At 44.2% G+C, this 17,899-nt stretch overlaps 8 protein-coding genes across 8 annotated transcripts; 3 read left to right on the top strand and 5 right to left on the bottom strand.

The window, feature by feature from the left end:
* Window positions 1-423: 423 nt before the first annotated feature.
* Window positions 424-1,009, bottom strand: EAF02_005794 (uncharacterized protein; the record flags this gene model as incomplete). The annotated part of the gene is made up of 3 exons (XM_038901842.1): window positions 774-1,009; window positions 578-632; window positions 424-476 (listed from the first exon to the last, which is right to left on the bottom strand). Exons 1-3 carry the CDS (start codon window positions 837-839, stop codon window positions 424-426), a joined length of 174 nt encoding a protein of 57 aa, XP_038758059.1. The 5' UTR covers window positions 840-1,009.
* A 1,512-nt stretch (window positions 1,010-2,521) lies between these two features.
* On the top strand, window positions 2,522-3,497 carry EAF02_005795 (uncharacterized protein; the record flags this gene model as incomplete). The annotated part of the gene is made up of 3 exons (XM_038901843.1): window positions 2,522-2,653; window positions 2,709-2,999; window positions 3,078-3,497. The coding sequence occupies 3 exons, from the start codon at window positions 2,522-2,524 to the stop codon at window positions 3,495-3,497; spliced, it is 843 nt and encodes a 280-aa protein (XP_038758060.1).
* Window positions 3,498-4,463: 966 nt separating this feature from the next.
* Window positions 4,464-8,150, bottom strand: EAF02_005796 (uncharacterized protein; the record flags this gene model as incomplete). Its single annotated transcript, XM_038901844.1, has 1 exon — window positions 4,464-8,150. The coding sequence occupies one exon, from the start codon at window positions 8,148-8,150 to the stop codon at window positions 4,464-4,466; it is 3,687 nt and encodes a 1,228-aa protein (XP_038758061.1).
* An 859-nt stretch (window positions 8,151-9,009) lies between these two features.
* EAF02_005797 (uncharacterized protein) lies at window positions 9,010-10,090 on the top strand (the record flags this gene model as incomplete). The annotated part of the gene is made up of 3 exons (XM_038901845.1): window positions 9,010-9,254; window positions 9,578-9,745; window positions 9,799-10,090. 3 exons carry the CDS (start codon window positions 9,010-9,012, stop codon window positions 10,088-10,090), a joined length of 705 nt encoding a protein of 234 aa, XP_038758062.1.
* Window positions 10,087-11,141, bottom strand: EAF02_005798 (uncharacterized protein; the record flags this gene model as incomplete). Its single annotated transcript, XM_038901846.1, has 2 exons — window positions 10,087-10,841; window positions 11,123-11,141. 2 exons carry the CDS (start codon window positions 11,139-11,141, stop codon window positions 10,189-10,191), a joined length of 672 nt encoding a protein of 223 aa, XP_038758063.1. The 3' UTR covers window positions 10,087-10,188.
* Window positions 11,142-11,709: 568 nt separating this feature from the next.
* EAF02_005799 (uncharacterized protein) lies at window positions 11,710-15,555 on the bottom strand (the record flags this gene model as incomplete). Its single annotated transcript, XM_038901847.1, has 1 exon — window positions 11,710-15,555. One exon carries the CDS (start codon window positions 15,553-15,555, stop codon window positions 11,710-11,712), a length of 3,846 nt encoding a protein of 1,281 aa, XP_038758064.1.
* A 304-nt stretch (window positions 15,556-15,859) lies between these two features.
* EAF02_005800 (uncharacterized protein) lies at window positions 15,860-16,486 on the top strand (the record flags this gene model as incomplete). Its single annotated transcript, XM_038901848.1, has 1 exon — window positions 15,860-16,486. The coding sequence occupies one exon, from the start codon at window positions 15,860-15,862 to the stop codon at window positions 16,484-16,486; it is 627 nt and encodes a 208-aa protein (XP_038758065.1).
* A 72-nt stretch (window positions 16,487-16,558) lies between these two features.
* Window positions 16,559-17,807, bottom strand: EAF02_005801 (uncharacterized protein; the record flags this gene model as incomplete). Its single annotated transcript, XM_038901849.1, has 3 exons — window positions 16,559-17,309; window positions 17,526-17,637; window positions 17,708-17,807. 3 exons carry the CDS (start codon window positions 17,805-17,807, stop codon window positions 16,655-16,657), a joined length of 867 nt encoding a protein of 288 aa, XP_038758066.1. The 3' UTR covers window positions 16,559-16,654.
* Between the last annotated feature and the right edge of the window lie 92 nt (window positions 17,808-17,899).

A 17,899-nucleotide genomic window follows, 5' to 3' on the forward strand; every position in this document is an offset into this window, starting at 1 on the left:
CATCACAGGAAACAAAGCCTAGGTAATCCACGCATTCTAGAATAAACGACCGAACATCAACCCCCCTCACAATGAAAAGATTTCCCACGCGTGCTCTAGAATTTTTATAATTGAAGGACCGAAACGCTGCTCCGACGCTGTAACACCTTGAATGGGGAATTCAAATGTATTGTAATGTATAAGGAAAATGGAAATGGAAATGAAATCCCGGGAGATGAGAAAATTCGGGGGAATTTGCGAAATTCTTTCGCGCCTGCCTGCCTGCTCGCCTTAAAACTCCATCCTTTCGCTCTGGGAGGGGGAAATTGTTCTTTGAGGATCGTTCTTGGGATTTTAGGATTTTCTGTAATTTTGTATCATATCATATCGAATTGGAGAGGTCTGGCAACATGGAAAGGTAAGAAATGTTGAATGGAATCGAATCTATTTCTTTCCTTGTGCGGCGGCGAGTGCTTCGCTGCTTTTTCTCTCATCGGCTGGAGGAGGTTAGTAAGTGTGGACAGATGGATGGATAGATAGATGAGTAGAGTAGTTGAGGAATCATACCTTTCTTTTGCTTTTTCCATTAATAGAACACGGGTCTTATCTTTCTCGGCCTGCATTTGCGATTTCGACATTCCGCTTCCGGCTTTCTGTTTGGAGAGGGGCGGGTTAGTCTATGGGGTTTAAGAAGAGAGAGAGGGAGAGACAGCAAACGGCATATTCAGAGTATAACATGCGAATAGAGATAGGAATTCGAGGAACCTAAAAAGCAAAATAGGAAAAAAACATACAGCAGTTGAGCTTGTTTTCTTAGCATTAGCCTCACGGGACTTTTCTCTCTGATTTCCTCTAGCCATTTTGAATAATTAAGTATAAAAAGAGTTTGGTATTAGATGTAAATAGTGTGTGAGTGTAAGATATGTGATGTGTGTCTGCGTGGCCTGTTATCTTTTTGCAAAAATGCAAGTGAGGGTTTGGTCAGATTGTGGAAAAGAGAAAATGAATGGTGAGGCTGAGATATATGCACGGAGACAGAGAGAGATATGAGAAATGAATGTTCTGGATTATTGATACGGAGAATCGGAGGATGGGTTTAAGCGAAGGTGGATTGAGAGTGTTTGATTGGTGGATTGGGGGATTAGTGAGAATGGATGGATATGGATATGAAAATGGATAGGATAGGATAGGATAGGATAGGATAGGAATAGAAATCATAGAATACCGGAGAGTGTATATAGAAAAATCATGGGATTTGATTGGAGGATGGGGATTTGGGAGGTTTCGTTTCAAATGACTGTTGAGTAGGAGGTAGGTATTACGATACTACAGTACTCCCACGAGGTACGAATCTGTTCATCTACATTTGTACGATGGATGAAAGTCTGTTTCTATTTGCAAACGCAAGTTATAAAAATAATTGTGTACGTATACGGTAAGTACATTCATTGTATGTCGTACGTCCTTTACAAAAGAGCATTCAACAAGAATAATTGGCCCAAAGTTTCCTTCTTCCTCTTTCTCTCTTCTTTCTCTTCTTTCAACACACACTCGTACATTCAAATCATGAACATCCTTACCCAAAGGCATTTTTCATCCAATGATGGGAACTCGACTTTTATATCACGAAACAGAGCTATTTTCAAACCTCTCTCCTGACTTGACAATCAATCATGCATTGCATTTCGACCTCATTGGATGAGAAGGAACTTTGTTACGACGATGATCGATGTCAAGCGCGTCTTTTCAACTCTTTCGCGCCAGAGAGGAGTTCTCCTTAAACACCTTGAAGCAAACCGAGTTTGGGTGGTCAAACCTTACCTATTTTCATCCATTCATTTCTGCCCTTTCTGGATTTCTCTTCTGAATAAGTTCTAGAGGTTGTACATAATGGTCAAAGGAATCTCTAGGTAATCTATATGTTTATTGGATTCCTTTCATCGTTTGGTCAATCATGGGATAATAAAGACTTCATTCACCCCACAATAGCTACATCTTTTGGCGTCAAAGTTTGAGTCAAAGGGTTTGGGGGATACTTCTTTCAATCTTCATATACATTCACCTTTTCGTCTTTTGTGTCTATTGTCTACCTTTGAAGACAATAAGACTATTTCGAAAAGATCTTTATTTCTATTGTTAGAATTATTCAAACAATGAAGTCGGCACTTCAATAACGAACAATTGTTTTATTTAATATATCTTCTTTTCCTCCTGTTTGAGATTCTGAATCTGTTTCTTCCTTTTTTGACTTTGAAAATTATCATACACTTCTTCACGATCTTTCTAAAAGTTCTATACACAACTACAACTACACAGCACAACTTTACTTGCCAAGTTTCATACTTAATTTCTACTACACACATACTTTGAAAGTATTCCAAAACTCTTCTATCTACTGCAGGCAGTTACTCCTACTCTTTCTTTCCACAATTGTAAGTTCTTTCTTGTCGTCGACTAGGATATTACCCAAGACACTTGGCTAACACATTCTTAGACTCGAAATTTTATACATATATTCGTCCTTTAATACAATATAATCACGATGTTGAACGTCAAACAAGCCGGTCGAGGCTTTGTGATTCTTAACATCATTCGTGTTATGAACATTATAGCACTCCTCGATGTTATTGCAGCAAGTTGGATCATGCTTGTCATGACCGTCAAGACCTCTAACGTAAGTCCCTCTTCCCTCGTTGATTATATCAATACTCAACTAACACTTCATCTAGTTCTTCTTCTTTGATGGAGTTTCTCACTTCATCACCAGCTCTATCGGAATCTTCCTCATCATCTCAGAGCTCTCCCTCTTCAAGAAATACTTTGAGAATTTCTGGCCTCTCCTCTGTCCCCACAATGGTTTTCTCTTCCTCGGTCTCTCCATGTTAGCTCTTGGTTTCAATATCCTCGGTAACTTGAACAAGAATGCCACTTCTGTTCAAAACTTAGGGTTACCTATGTGGCGTGTGGTTATTTCTTCGGGATGTCTTTCAGCTATTTTAGGAGGTATCAATTGTATAGCCGTAAGTCCTCTGTCCTTCTACCCCTTTCCCCCCTTCCCCCCCTACTCTTTCATCACAAATCCACTAACAAACTCACAGTCCCAAATCTTCACCACCAAAACCAAAACCGCACGCCAACTCCGCGCTCACGGCGCCACCGACACCCCCAACCCCTACGAAAAACGCCTCTCCCTCCCCTCCTCCATCAACAACGATCTCCCCTCCTACTACAGCAATCCTGCCGAACGCCGCAAATCGCGCTTCCCCTTCCGTCTCCCTCTCCGCGCTTCGCAAATCCACATCTCCAAACCCGTCATCTCAGACCCGCAACCCTTCCACCCAGATCTCGAAGTCGGCGAAAGCTACGATCATCAAAAAAATGATAGAAGTAGTCCCATCGTTCCCGGTGTCGAGAGACCACCTACCGCAATGCATCCTGCGAATTTGAGACCCCCGCCTGCACCCAGAAGTAGCATCTATAGTGTTGCGAGTAACGTGACGAGGTTTACTAGGATTTAGTCAGGGGTGGGAAGGTAGATGGTTTTTGGCGTGAGTAGCGTGCTCATTTGGCGGGAGAGGATCAATAGTTCAATCAAAAAGTATAGCATAGCATAGCATAGGTAGCGTAGGATAGGATAGGATGGGATAGGGTAAATAGCGAGATTTTGATAATCCGGGAAGGAATACGTTACGAGGGAATTGGTGTTTAGGGGTGTTTAGGGAATGGACGGATATATGGAATACCCCAATGATCCTTTTTTGCTTTCTTGATTTTTTTGTATTTTTTTACCTTCTTGTCTTGTCTTTTTTCATATACATAAAAGGGGGTTGATGAAGTAGGATGGATAGGATGGGATGATATGGGATGAATGAATAAATGAATGAACACATGGATTCCCTACTTAATGATTATACACGAATTTCATTTCATTTCTACGATATACCCACCTCCAGGTTGTAATTAACCGATTTCTTTTCATAATCCTTACTTACTTACTTTTACTTTTACTTCTAACTCACACTTTACTTGACTTTTCGAAATATTTCCAATTGCTCACTGTGATTACTAGGTAAGATTATACTGATTGATATCTTGACTGATATTCGTGTTCTTGTAGGTAAAGTAAGTAATAAGTAGGTGAGTGAGTGAGTGAGTAACTTTCATAACGCCATATTTGAGATTCCTTCATACCTAGATATGTTTCATAACATGTCCTATTATGCTATGTTATGTTATGATATGTTATGCGATGCTATCCTTCTTACTTCCAATTTCACTCCCGCTCCCGCTCCCGCACTTTCTCTCGCTCGCTCGCTCGTCTCCTTGTCCGAATCAGGCTAGAAAATAAAAAATACAAAAACATCCATTCATCAATCCCGCAAACCCAAACCCAAATCCCAATTACCCCTCCACCCCTTCCTCTATCCCTCTCCCCCTCCCCTCCCTCCCTCCCACCCATCAAACAAAAACAAACCCAAAAACCCTCAAATATACGCGCTAAAATCCCCCTCACTCCCCATCCCCACCCCCTCCCCCTGCCGACCAATCCTCGCCTTCGTACTCCCAATCCTCTTATTCTCCCTTGCATCTACACTTACCGGTCTGCGGCCCGCCCCCTTCACCATCCGCGCATTGGGTCCCACGGTGAGATTTCCCATTGTGGGGGATTCTTCGCGGGCTTCGTGGGGGGTTTGTTCTGGATTTTTGTTTTGAGAAAGGGAGTGCGAATGAGAATTAGAATGTGAATGTGAATGTGAATGTGAATGCGAGGTTGAGTGGGGATGTGAAGCAGAGGTGTAATAACCATCTCCTTTCAAATCCGCTTCTGTAGATCTTCGCAACGCTGGATTCTGATTCTGGTCATTCCAAATAGAATCTGCAGATTCTCCGAGATCAGGGGTATACGGATTCGACAGAAAGGGCGAGAAGTGCGGGATGGCGAGTGTGGAACTTCTTCCTCTCGATGTATTTCCCGTCGCCCTTGCACCTCCTATTCCAGATCCGCTCGTACTGCCGTCCAAGGGGGGGAGTTGCGGGATTTGGGGAATCGTCGTGGTAGTGCCGTGGCGTATGAAATTTGGCTGCGAATCGACATCTGTGCTTTCGCCCATGCTTTCCCAGCTGCCGGCGCTGAATTCGCTGGGGAGGATGTCGCTGCCATTTTCGGTTTCTGTGGTTTGTTGTCTTGTTCCTCTTTCTCTTTCTCTTTCTCGTTCTCTTCTATCTATTTCTAAAAGCTGCGTATGCCTACTCTGACTCTCAGAAATATTTCCCGAGTTAGGCACTTGCTCTTGACGAATCTGTAATTCCTGCATACTCGGACTCACACTCTCGAATCTACTATCCAAGCTGACCAAACTGTCGCTACCCTTCAATCTGCTTTTGCTAAACGTAGCCTGGATATACGATCTCAACTGTCTGGTTCCTTCTTTAGCGCTCGAATACCCATTCGGATATGTTATTCCCAACGAATCGTTATTGATTCCCGCACTAGCAGCTTGTACTTCATCTCCAACATGTACTTCTTCCGGCACGGTTGGCGAATCCGCATAACTTCTTCTTGCCTTGCGACGCACAGAGGCCATACCCCCTCCGCTGAAAAAAGGAGATGCACCTCCGCGACGAGAGACTGGTCGTGTATTAATGCTACTATACGACATTCTACTATTTCCTCCGGTTTCCGACTCCCAGATTGGTGCCGGGGCCCGAGGACTCTTAGGTACGGGTTTGATGCTTAACATTCCATTGCCGCCACTTGGCGATACCGTTGCGTGGCCGAATTTCAAAAGGTCAGTGGAGGTGGTTGAGTATACGCTTGTTGCACTGCGATGTTTATCAACATCGGTATCCAGAGTATGAACCGTTTTCCACGTGCGAGAATTGCGTGCGAGACTGGGATGTTGACCATGTCCTATACTTCCTCTGCGACCTGGTGAGTTCAAGATATCGAATGAAGAAATAGATTCTCGAGCTCCGTGGCCAAGCCCGCTCAATCGTTTATCTACACCTTCTGCCAATGCGAAATTGAGATTTCGCGTTGTGGATTTACGATGGGCTCGTTTTCTCTCGTTATTTTGACTTTGTTTGTTTTGTCGTGGTGCAAGAGGTGCTCGGGTTGCTTTACTCCAATCTCCTGATAATACTGAGAAGTTATCCAAAGGAGAAGTTGAAAAGTTACTATCCGTCAAGTTCAATATCGTACCATCAGAAGGGTTGTTGCCAAAGAGACTTTGATTGCCAAGTTGGCTCATTTCACTGTTCCTTAACCTTGGATCGTTACCCACGACATATTGCGATCGTCTCGTGTGTCCTTTCCGTGAGTAGTTCGAATAGTTCCGTTGTAGCATATTAGTACTATTTGTTCTCGCACTATCCAAGGTATAATCCGTTTCTTGAGTATTCCTCCATGTACTTCGATTTGGAGTTTTGCTCAGTGCATTTTCCGAATTTGCACGCGCCCTATTTCCAAAGCTTTGAGATTCGCGAAACTTCGACTTTGGAGCCAAAGTTTGTGAGCGTCGGAGAGATTTGCGATTGTCATGAACCACGATATTGGGGGTAGTCGATGTGTAAACACTAGAACTAGCATCGATGGAGAAGCCAGAGGTATCGAGCTGCAGAGGTGCGATCTTTTTAGCAGAATATGCTCGTTCTATGCTAGACGTGCTTCTTATGGGACCTGAAATATCCTCTTTGGAAGGTCCCCCGGAACGTAACGAGGAACTGGAACGTTTTCTGCGGTAATAAAATAGACAGAGAATAAGTGCGATAAAAACAATCAATACTGGAACCACAATTGCGGCAATGACTCCTTTGCTCAAATTTCCGCTCGCAGGTGAGTTTACACCAGATGTTGCAGATGTACCCGATACTGGTGGACCACCTGTGGATGAGGAGCCATCTGATGCTTGAATGGTCAAATTGAAAGATTCAGAGCTTGAGCGTCTTGATGTTTTAGAGGTTGCTGTAAGTGTAATATTGATGTTCGAGGGCTTAGCAGATGTAGGCACCTTTCCTGATATTTTAAAACTATGAGCATCAAAATATATCCAGTCCGTTGGTGGAGATATTTGTGCTGTTAATGTAGTATCGTAATTGTTTCCGATATAAGCGCCGAGGCTAAAAGAGAATTTAGAACCAATACTTGCATTCACATCTTTTATAGGACCAACGAATAATGCTGTAGCTATTTTGATGAGCACCACAGTATTGACTTGATCCCCATATATATCTACAGCCTGTACGGAGACATTGTACGAGATTGCATCAGATGGTGGTGTGCCGATCAGACTGAGAGTAGTATTATCGAAGTCAAGCCATTCTGGCGTTTGAGCAGTGACTGAGACTATGCTTGAAGCATTGGCGGGCTGTCCATCAAGCTGCAGACTGTTTTGTAGACCTGTGTAGTTGACCTTCACTCCTGGTGTAGCATTAACAACTGAGTTTACCGTACTAAATGCTAGTAGATGTACCCCAACTCTAATGTTGAAAGGAATCGATGCTCCAGAGTATCCTGATACATCCGAAGCAATAAGCTGAACTCCGAAAGTCTGTGGTGGTTGTATGAGAGAAGCATACTCTGGTGTTTGACCGCTGAAAGTAAGGGTGTTCTCGTCGAAAAGAACCCATGAAGGTAGAGGTGTATCGTCGACTGTTAAAGCGTAGTATTTAAGAGCTGTCCCGCTGGGACTTGAGAAAGTTGCCGGGTCGAAGCTGATCTCGAAGGATGATGAAGGATGGTATAATAACGTTGACGGTGCTGAGAAAGGCCCTTCTGAAGCAAGTTGCGATTGCGCTGAAATTTTAATTGTCGGTGGTGAGTTTTTGGACACTACTAGAGTAGTGTTCGACGTCACAGATCCAGAGGAGTCGCTTGCAATTACTCCAAAGATAACCTCCGTTACAGTTCCAGTGCCAGTATCACTACTAGATGGTATGCCTGATAATGTTCGAGAAGTACTATCAATGGAGAGCCATTGAGGCGAGTCTGATAAGCTGTAGCTGAGAGGGGATGTTGAAGTAAATGTTGATTGGGGAAATGTATATGAATAAGGTATTGACACGCGCGCAATAGGAGGGAACTGAGAATTGATCGGGTATGCGATAGATGGTATAGCATCAACGACTGCTCCAAAGATAGCAACACCAGACAAAGTAATCCTCAATGCCATATCCAGAGTCTTGCAGATATAATTCTCAGAACGTCAGGATGAAGATACTACTTGCATACAGAATGAGAGATAATACATGTCAACAGAATCTCTGGATGAAAACGGCGATTGACAGAAGAAATTCGACATAGGAAATGCTAGATATCATGGACTTGCCATCGCCAGATATTCCAAAGGCGCAGTAGAGGGAGATCCACCTATCGGCATCACCTTACCTGAAATTCGAGAACCATCGTGATGTAAGGGATAAGGAATTATCATACCCCCGCCTTACCAGATAATTGAGATATCTATGGAGGTTGAAATGCTGATTTGAGGCTATACATAGTCAAGTTCCATTGACCAGCCCCACCGAAGCTAGCAACATTCTGTAGCAAGTTTGAGGAAACAGGAATAATTTCAAGAAACATATCCAAATAAAACTTTCGAAGTGATTTTCGTAGTTCATTCCCTCTCCAGACAAGATGTAATCTGTGATAATTTCGTAGGATTTTGGCAGCAACAGAGGGAGGTTCAAATCGAAAGTGTAGTCAGTACATAGGGTTGTCTGAACCTTTCAACAGCTCATTAATTGAGACTTCATCAAATCCTGCATCATTATTCGATGGTCTTAGCATTCCTTGCCGAGTATATTCAATTGTCCAGGCCAGGGAAATGCCCTTTTGGTGTTTTAAAAAGGGTTATCACAGGGAGAACAGATGAAGGGATATCGAAACTCGTTCTAAGACGGTGAACCACATTAGGCGAGATAGCTTACATAACACGGCATAATTCATGGTGGGATGGTGGGGCAATATCAAAAGTCTAGAAGTGCATGAATGTTGTTGCCGCGGGTTTCCAATTTTTTCAAATCCCCAAAATGACTTCTTCCAGATCTCCCTCCCCGGAGTTCTCTCCCCTAGCAATTGGAATTGATCTGGCTCCTCTCCCAACCTACAAAGCGGCCACAACCAGCACCGTAAACTTTTCCGGTCTTCTCGAGCCCCCACTAAAACTACACGAAGATCTCTCAAAAGGATGTGGTGGTCAACTTTGGCCTGCGGGTATGGTACTTGCGCAGCACATGCTGCGGTATCATAAAGATACCCTGAAGGATGCTAAAATGTAAGTTTCGTCTCATATCTCATCTCATTTCAAAACCCGCAAAAATCATCTTGTGGAAGGGCTTCCAGATTTTGATATCCGGGGAATAGTCATGTGTTGTTTGTTATTCTACAGTGATATGTAGTTACCATGATATAACGCAATCATATAATATAGTCCGATCTCTTTGATATCCCAAGGGATCTGGAGGAGGTCTTACATAGGAATGGTAAAAAGAAATGCAGAAAAGGGAAATAGTGATTCGAGTTATGAGGACTTGACAGCACCATACACAAAGCACAGCACAGCACAATCCAAAAGTTCAAGAACTAACGAAAATCCAGACTCGAACTTGGCGCTGGAGGTGGATTAGTTGGGTTGGCCGTAGCTCTAGCATGTGATCTCCAACATCCATTAATCCTCTCCGATATGGAAGTTATGTACGAACTCATGAAGCAAAATATTGCTCTTAACGAAGTATCTTCGAAAGTCGAACCGCTGATCTTGAATTGGTATGCTCTGAACCCCCCTCTTCTTATTTATGAGTATACCCTGACTAGTACAGGGGCGAACCATTACCAGAGCTAGTAGTGAAAGATAAACCAGATGTTATTCTAGCAGCTGATTGCGTCTATTTTGAACCCGCATTTCCATTACTACTTCAGACGCTCGAAGAGCTATTGGAATTATCAAAGGATGCGATTATTTACTTCTGTTTCAAGAAGAGGAGAAAGGCAGATATGCAGTTTATGAAGAAAGCTAAGAAGAAGTTCCTAGTCGAGGAAATTGAGGATCAGGATAGGGACACTTTTACTCGCGAGGGTTTGTTCTTATACTCATTTAAACGAAAATCATGATACCCAGAATTTGTAATATCAGGCGTGTGTTAAAGCAATTGCTCTAATATCTATGTCTACTTAATATGCAGTCTAATCGTTCCCATGAACTGAAACTTTTACTCTTCGCTAGCACCCATATTCACACCCAACAAGAATGCCGGTTCATCAACCTTATGATGTTCATAACTCAACACACCTACAGCTCCCGGCTCAAGCATCATGGGCAGCGCTCTTCCCAACTCAAACCCAATCCATCTCTTCGCAAACGCTCTCAAAATATGTCCATGCGCGATCAACACAACATCCACCCCTTTCTCCCCATGCATATACGGACCTTGCATCTCTCTAATCTTTGCAATAACCCCATCCAATCTCTCCTTCACCTCATCCGCGCTTTCCCCATCCTCACATCCATCGGTCCAAATATTCCACGGTCTCTCTGCATCCAAACCCCGTTCCTTCCGCGCAGCTCTGATTTGCGCAGTGAGTAATCCTTCATAAGCTCCATATTCCCACTCCCTGATATCTTCTGTGACTTCTGTTTTATCTGCAAGTTGTTGCTGTGTTTTTTCGTCAAAGAGAATTTCGAATGTGCGACGAGCGCGGGTTCGGGGGGAGATGAATATGTGCGCGAGCTTTGAGGGATTGATAATTTTGGAGGGACCAACTAGGACGCCAGCGGAAGAGGAAACTTGGGTTTCACCATGAGGAGTTAGAGGGATGTCACTTCGGCCTGTGTAACGGCCTGAGATGGTCCATTCTGTTTCGCCTGGGAGGTGATGAAGTTAGAAATTTGACTGTTCAAACCTTGAGATCCCTAATGGATATGCGCGGGTTTTAAACAATGCATGATGCAAGTGTGAATTATAATATTAAAAGAGCCATAAATGACTTACCACTGATACAGAGTTAGCATTCATCATCCATCCAAGTTACATCGGGTCGGGGCATAAAAATAATATATAACCCATGGAGGATGTTTTGCTCGAGGCTTCTCTAGGCTGAGTAGAGCAAATACTTACTGTCTAATGAGAAAGACTCTTGGAGTACCTGCGTCCTTGTCTGGCATGATGAGGTTATAATTGATCCTTCAATTGTTTGATTGACAGCTTCAAATTACATTGGATTGACAGGAGCACAAGATAAATAAAACCCCACCAAAAGCTTGGCATACATGATAAGAAACCCCTCGTGCTTATCGCTGAGTCTCGCATAAAAACTCTAGTTGAGCTCAAACAGGGGTTCACCGGGAATGTAAATCTGTATGAAGCTCACCGGGCGCACCTTCATGAAAGATGTCTTCGCCGCCAACCGCCAAATAGCGTGTTCTCAATAATAAAAAGAAATCAAAATCGATAGAATCGGCGTCCATCAGTAAGGTACGGAGATGAATTTCTAATTCGTCTATTCTATCATAAGGTATAATACATAGTTGCACATGGAAAATAAAATAAGCAACACTGTGCCCGGCTCATGATGACGTCTATATCCAAAACAACCCGAATAGCCCTAGCCCTGTACATCTATACATGTAAAAGTGGTATATATAAAAATTTACAAGCTTTGATCTCACTCTCATCTAAATATGTAATACAATATTTACATCTTCAAGATTGTCGGTCCTTATCATTTTTATCTTAGCCGTCAACATGATTTGCTCCCTGCAATAGCCCCTTTTCCTGAGAACTGCGGCGGAACGCTTTTGCTTCAGGTGTCATTATCCATTGTGTCGTTCTTCGGATGATTAGCTTATTGGTAGGCAGCAGTCTCGAATCTCTTTTGTCTTCAATCACTAAGTGTCGTTGTCGTTGTTCAGATTGATCATCTATTTGACTGTCTGGAAGCTGTTCTGAATTCTGTTCGTTGACACTAATTGACTTGTCTGGTTTAGCCGATACCATTCCAGACTCAACTACATCGTCGACGGTTGATCTGGCTGCCTGCTCACTTGGTTGATCCAAGGATTCAGTCGATGCATTTTCAAGTTCGGCTACTTCATCGCTTGTTGGCTCTGTTTCCGGCTCGATAACATTTTCTTCGCCGGCCCGGATCATAGCGTCAAAGATCCAATTAGGATAGACCGGAGAATTGACAGCTTGTAGACGGCGCTTAAGAATACGATATATATCTCCTGTTCTAGAGGTGGTAGCCTCCAAAACTTCTTCATCGATGATATCGTCCTCAGCCAGATCTGAAATCTCGGACTCAGACTCCATAGCATTGGCTACATCTGCCAGTGATGTCTCATTGCCACCAGAAGCAGATTGCAAGGCTTCACTTAAACGAGCTCTAGCTTGAAATCTGAGCCACCACCTGCTTGCCATGATATGGTCAACAATGAATCCGGCCCGCTTTGTTCGAATGAGGGCATCTGCGGTCATTTGTGGGTCTTGGAGTCTCATGTAGCCCATGGTCAATGCATTCCATGTTGCTTGGTTGGGCTCCAAACCTTCTTTTTCAATCATGATCTGTAACACCTTTTCGGCTGCACGAGGTTGATGACGTTGCATGAATACATTAAGTAATGTAGTCCATGTATGAAGACTTGGAGGGGGTGGCTGTAAAGTATCGTCATTTGCATCAAAAGATGCATCATCTGACTCAGAATCAATGTCGCTCTCTTCCGAGCTAATTGAAACTGCAGTCACATCATCCTCATCAAGAGATTGACCAATCTCACTTTCAGTTACCGAGTTCCTTGGTTTTGAATGCGGAGCTTGCATATCAGCAACGATTTTCAAACAGTCGTGCATTGGTGCATCGAGATGGCCGAGCCCAACGAGCAAGTGGTTGTAGATTTGAGCTTTCACCAGTAGAGGAGCGACTATTGGATCTCTTGCAGCTATCAGGGCTTTGAAATGGTTGTAAAATCTCAATAAAGCCTTGTAGTTCCGAACGCTGCCAATGTATGATTTCAGCATCACTATTAAGGTTACGTAGTTCGGTTCTAGAAGAGCGTCTTCGGCAGCGGACTCGAGGGGTGGTATGGCAGTTTCGGGTTGGGTTGTAACAGACAAGTCGAGATGATGTGTGTCTTCTTCCACACGACCCTGGATGTCATGGTGGATGTCATCTAAGCCATCGTCAGGATTCATCGATCCCAGATCTAAGAAATTCTCATGAAATCTAGGTATGAGTTGAGCCAATGGTTCCACCTCGAAGTTCTTCATATAGATTGGCAGCATCTGTGAGAACGGGGTTGGAAGAGATCTTCTCTCACTGGGGGCGCGCTTGAAATATTCTCGTCTGTGTAAGCGAAATATTGTGTCTAATATATCTGTGACAGTATAACTGTTTCGAACATTGTCCTCGCTCATCCAATGCGCCAATTTTTCGACCGCAACGTCATCCCCACGAATCTTGGCGTCATTTAGCATGATTGAATAAGTATACGCGTCCGCCATTACTCGATTTTCAATCATCATATCATAGATTTGCCACGCCGTAAGGTGGTCCCCAGCTTGAAGTGAATTTTGTATCAAGATGTTGTATGTAACAATCCCAGGCTTCAGACCGTGATGTAGCATGAAATCAAAAAGTTCTGTATCAGTAACATGTGCATCATAGTCACGATATCTGCCGGTAAGAAGCACATTGCAGATTTGTGGCCATCTTCCAAGGTTTAGATCAATGCCTTGTCGAGTTGCTTGCTGCAGTACTTGGAAAGCCATATCTGTCTGACGAAACCGTGCAAAACGATAGGCAAATCGTAGTAAGGTCTTGCCAGTGAGATGCTGTCTTGTGCCTGTTAGTATGTGATAGAAAGTCTTAAATTCTTGGTCATTCATCATTAATTGCAACAAGTAGATTGAGCGCGCACTCAGCCGGAGACCGCGAAGCTGAAGATATTGTACACTCTCAAATATCTGTCGAAGATCCTCGGAAGTGAAAGATTCTGGAGTGGGTTTGTGCTCTTGTGACCCAAAGTAATGAGATACTGCAAAATCGAGGCAGTCATTTGCGGCCCATCCAGGTGGAAACAATGGTGCTTGATATGTTGCAAGTAGTAACTTGAGAGTAGATGCAGGATATTGGTCCATCGCTGTGAGCATAAGCTCCTCCCAAACATGAGAACGGATCTCTGTGGGAACTCGACGCCAAATGGCAGCTAGGGCAGCGACGTTGTCTTGCTTTATGAATAGTAACCTCGATGCAAGTGGAAACTTCGACACAGCAACATTGTTGTACTTTAACTTAGGAAAACCCTTCAAAGCATCTTCGTGTCGTTGGTTGATAATGGCAAATTGGGAAGACCACTTCCACGTTTTTAACTTCATGATGTTCGCTCCTGCACCCATTTTTACTTTGAGATATTTGGTTGAGAGCTCTGGAAGGCCTTGTTGCTGGGCCCAAAGTTCATAATGAGCAACCAATTCCTGGCGCAATCCTGGATCAGTTGTGATGCGCTCAGAGTGTAGGCGTCGCCGATTCAAAGAGATATTCCTATTGACGGACACTATACCCTTCGGTTGTCGGTGATTCTCACTAAGAAATTTATACCCACTAGGTCTTCGGAAAAAAAGTGACCTTCTCAGAAGGTTATTTTTGACGCGCGACCCTGTGACCGGCGGATCTTGTCTTTCAGATCTATCCCTGATAGACCTGTGATGAGCTATTGTGAATTTTGTCGTTGCCGCAACGGCGACAGACTGATCTGATGAATTGATTTCATTGCTAGACTTTTCCGGTAGTAACTTGATCTGTGGAGAAAGAGGTGAGGTTGTTGAAGGTTGTTGAGGGATAAGTTTTGACAACTTGTGTAGAGGAAGAGCAGTAGAAATTCCAGAGCGACTCGGCTTGGTATTACACGGCGTAAAAACATCCTGATTATACAAATGGATCTCGTTGGAAATAGTTTTTGATCGCGAGTGGAGTGCTCCCGGTCTAGAAGGCACACGATGTGTCTCAAGATGTATGCTTGGACGGTAAAACGATGATGCGGTTGATCGCACGCGACGAGGTCTCAATGAAGAGCTTGTATTCATGAAATCTTCTCTTTTCTCCGAGTCTTGACGAGTTGATGCGGCGGGATTCGGCTGACACTCCAACGGTCCCTTGAATCCTGATTCGTATGGTGCTTTTGAGTGGTCTTCAGACGACGGCCCATCCCCATTACTCTCACTTATCCTCCCAAAATTACCCTGCGAAGAGAAGTGTCTGATAGACCCATGATCAGGTATGTCTATGCGGGCGAAGGAAGTGGGGGTCGTTCGTCGTTTGCTGAATCTGGCATATCTTGTCTTGGGTTGCACTAGCACATTTGGTGATGAATCTCCCGGACAATTTGAAAATCTGTCTTCCCCCCTCTCAACTGGCGATCGTGCGCGCCTGTCATGGCCTTGGTTTCGTCCCGTTTTCGTTTTCAAATAAACTCTGGCACCCTTGGAGGGCCATGGCTGGAAGACTCTCGGTGCAAGGAACGGAAGAATTGGCAGTTCCGATGGCGACCATCGTCTTAGTAGAGAGTTCGAAAATGGAGGCATCAGCTGCCGGCATGCATTTTCTAATCCATTGACTGGCAATTTATACAGTTGGCAGTAAAAGAGAGGGCTACACTTTTAAAATTTGGGCCCGGGAAAAAAATTAAGGTTTACCTTAGCGGCCGGGGTATGACCAGGCTGAGGTTACCGTGAGCCAATCAAAGTCCGCATTAGAACTTCAATATCTCTCCCGGCTGTACGACGTAGATTTATTTGATTTGAACTTCTCAATTGTCCGTAACTGGAACATACAACAATATTCAATTCAGCTACACGTCCAGATTATCACATCATATAAATCCCGGAAATGTCATCTACACATGCCACTCTAGGCGCCGCCGCAGATGAGCGCAAAGCGCGACTTGCAAAGCTCAAATCCTTAAAAAGAAAGCAACCAGCCGACGAAATTGTAGCACCAGAATCAACGCGCTCACCTTCACCACCTGCCTCCCCCGACGTCGCGAAGCTTCATCTCTCGGGACGTAACTACGACCCTGAAACTAAAGGTCCCAAGCTTGGTTTCGAAGCCCCTCCCACATTAGCACTCGAAAAACCTACACTTGAACAACAGGCTGCAGAGGTTGAGGAGGAAATCAGGAAGAAAGCCGAAGAAGAGGAGCAGGATGATAAGGGGGTAGACTTATTCAAATTGCAACCCAAGAAACCTAATTGGGATTTAAAGAGGGACCTCGAGAAGAAAATGGAAGTATTGAATGTGCGGACGGAGAATGCGATCGCGAGGCTAGTGAGGGAACGGATTGAGAGTGCGCAAAAGGCGGCTAGAATGAAAGGTGGGAAAGGCGCAATAAGTGCAAGTGAGGGTGGAGAAGAGCTTGGGATAGAAGGTGTTGCTTTGGTGGAGGGAGTCAAGCTGAGGGAGAAGGAGGAGGAGGAGGAAGAGCGACGGGAGAAGGAAGATGAAGATTTACAATAAGATCACCTTCGAGATATTACTTGATTGTACAAAAGGCGTTCAAATGAAGGCAGGCATAGTATGAGGCGTAGGGGCGTCCTAAGTTTTATAGATACAAAAATTGGCAGATAGCCAAGGGGTATTTCATAACCGCGCAAATATTTTCTGCCACTTCCTCCCTCGGAACGCTCACCGGCCCATATTCATTGCTTGCGTTAGTGCCAATCTCTTGCTAAAAGGGCTCATGCTCCTCTCTCTCGGTGGTTGTGCATGAGCTGCAGAGGACGCAAAGGTCTCTCTACGCCCTTCATTGACTCGAGGCTCATCAAATCGTCTCCTATCAGTTGAGGCATTTCTTCTACCTCTATATGGACTTCGACTCTGAGTCCTTCTCCCACGAATCTCAGGGCTTCGATCGTTGAACCTCTTTCTGGTACTTCGGCTATTTCCCCTCTCTCTCGAATCTCTCATATCTTCCTCGTCTCTAGAGCTATATGAATCTACGGAAGAGGATGCGTCTCTTCTCCGCTTTTGTCCCGAGTTCTGTATATCTTGTCGGGGCGGTGATGGCGACGGCGACAAGCTAGGAGTTCTACGCTTGTATCGACTGGACGCAGGTCGAGGTGGTGAATGGGAACGTCTAGATTTGTATGTATTCGGTGCGCGTCGAGCTTCTCTTGGTGAGGGCGAACGTGACATGTTTGTAGATATTGTCGAAACCGATGCTGAAGAAGCCGATCTTCTTCGCTTAGAAGCTCCCGTTTCCATGTCTTCATTTTGTCTCTCGCGTTTGCGACCTCGTTCCTGCTCCAATTTCGCAAGCTGCTCATCGGCAATGCCTTTCCTATGATATGTAGTCAGCACAAAGCCGTAGCCCCCTTGTAGACTAAACTTTGAACAAATGCTCTGATCTGAAGCGCGCCCCCCAAAATGCGATGTCCCAATTGACTCAACGAGAACTGAGAGCCTGACAACATCCTTCCAGACTAATAGATGGGGAGCCATTAGGGAAAAAGATGGAACCGCAATTATAAAGGCGTGTGCAAGAAGGAATACGTACTTTGTCAAAAGATCTTGTGGCACATCACTTGTCAATTTTGGAACAAGCTTGGGATTGGAAAGCTGTTGTGTACGAGAGGGTCGAGAAACATATGGACGTTCTTGCGCATTTGCTTTGCATTCATAACTATAGTGTCGTAATAGACAGTTAGCTGTGAAGATCGAAAGTAAGCCAACAGGTACTCATATCTTTTTTGAGGCACTTTTGGCACGTAGTTGTAGCGGATGCTTTTGAAGGACCCCCAATAGTGGCAGGCCTGTTAATCCCATGGTAGCGATTCATGATAGGAATGGCAACGGCAATGGCAATGATGGTGTTGACGATGTTGTTGTTGTGATGGTGGTGTTGTAAGTGGATAGTGAAGAGGGTATTTT

This window comes from Botrytis sinoallii (assembly GCF_014898435.1).
Source record: "Botrytis sinoallii strain Bc 23 chromosome Unknown BSIN_009, whole genome shotgun sequence".
NCBI classification, from domain to species: domain Eukaryota; kingdom Fungi; phylum Ascomycota; class Leotiomycetes; order Helotiales; family Sclerotiniaceae; genus Botrytis; species Botrytis sinoallii.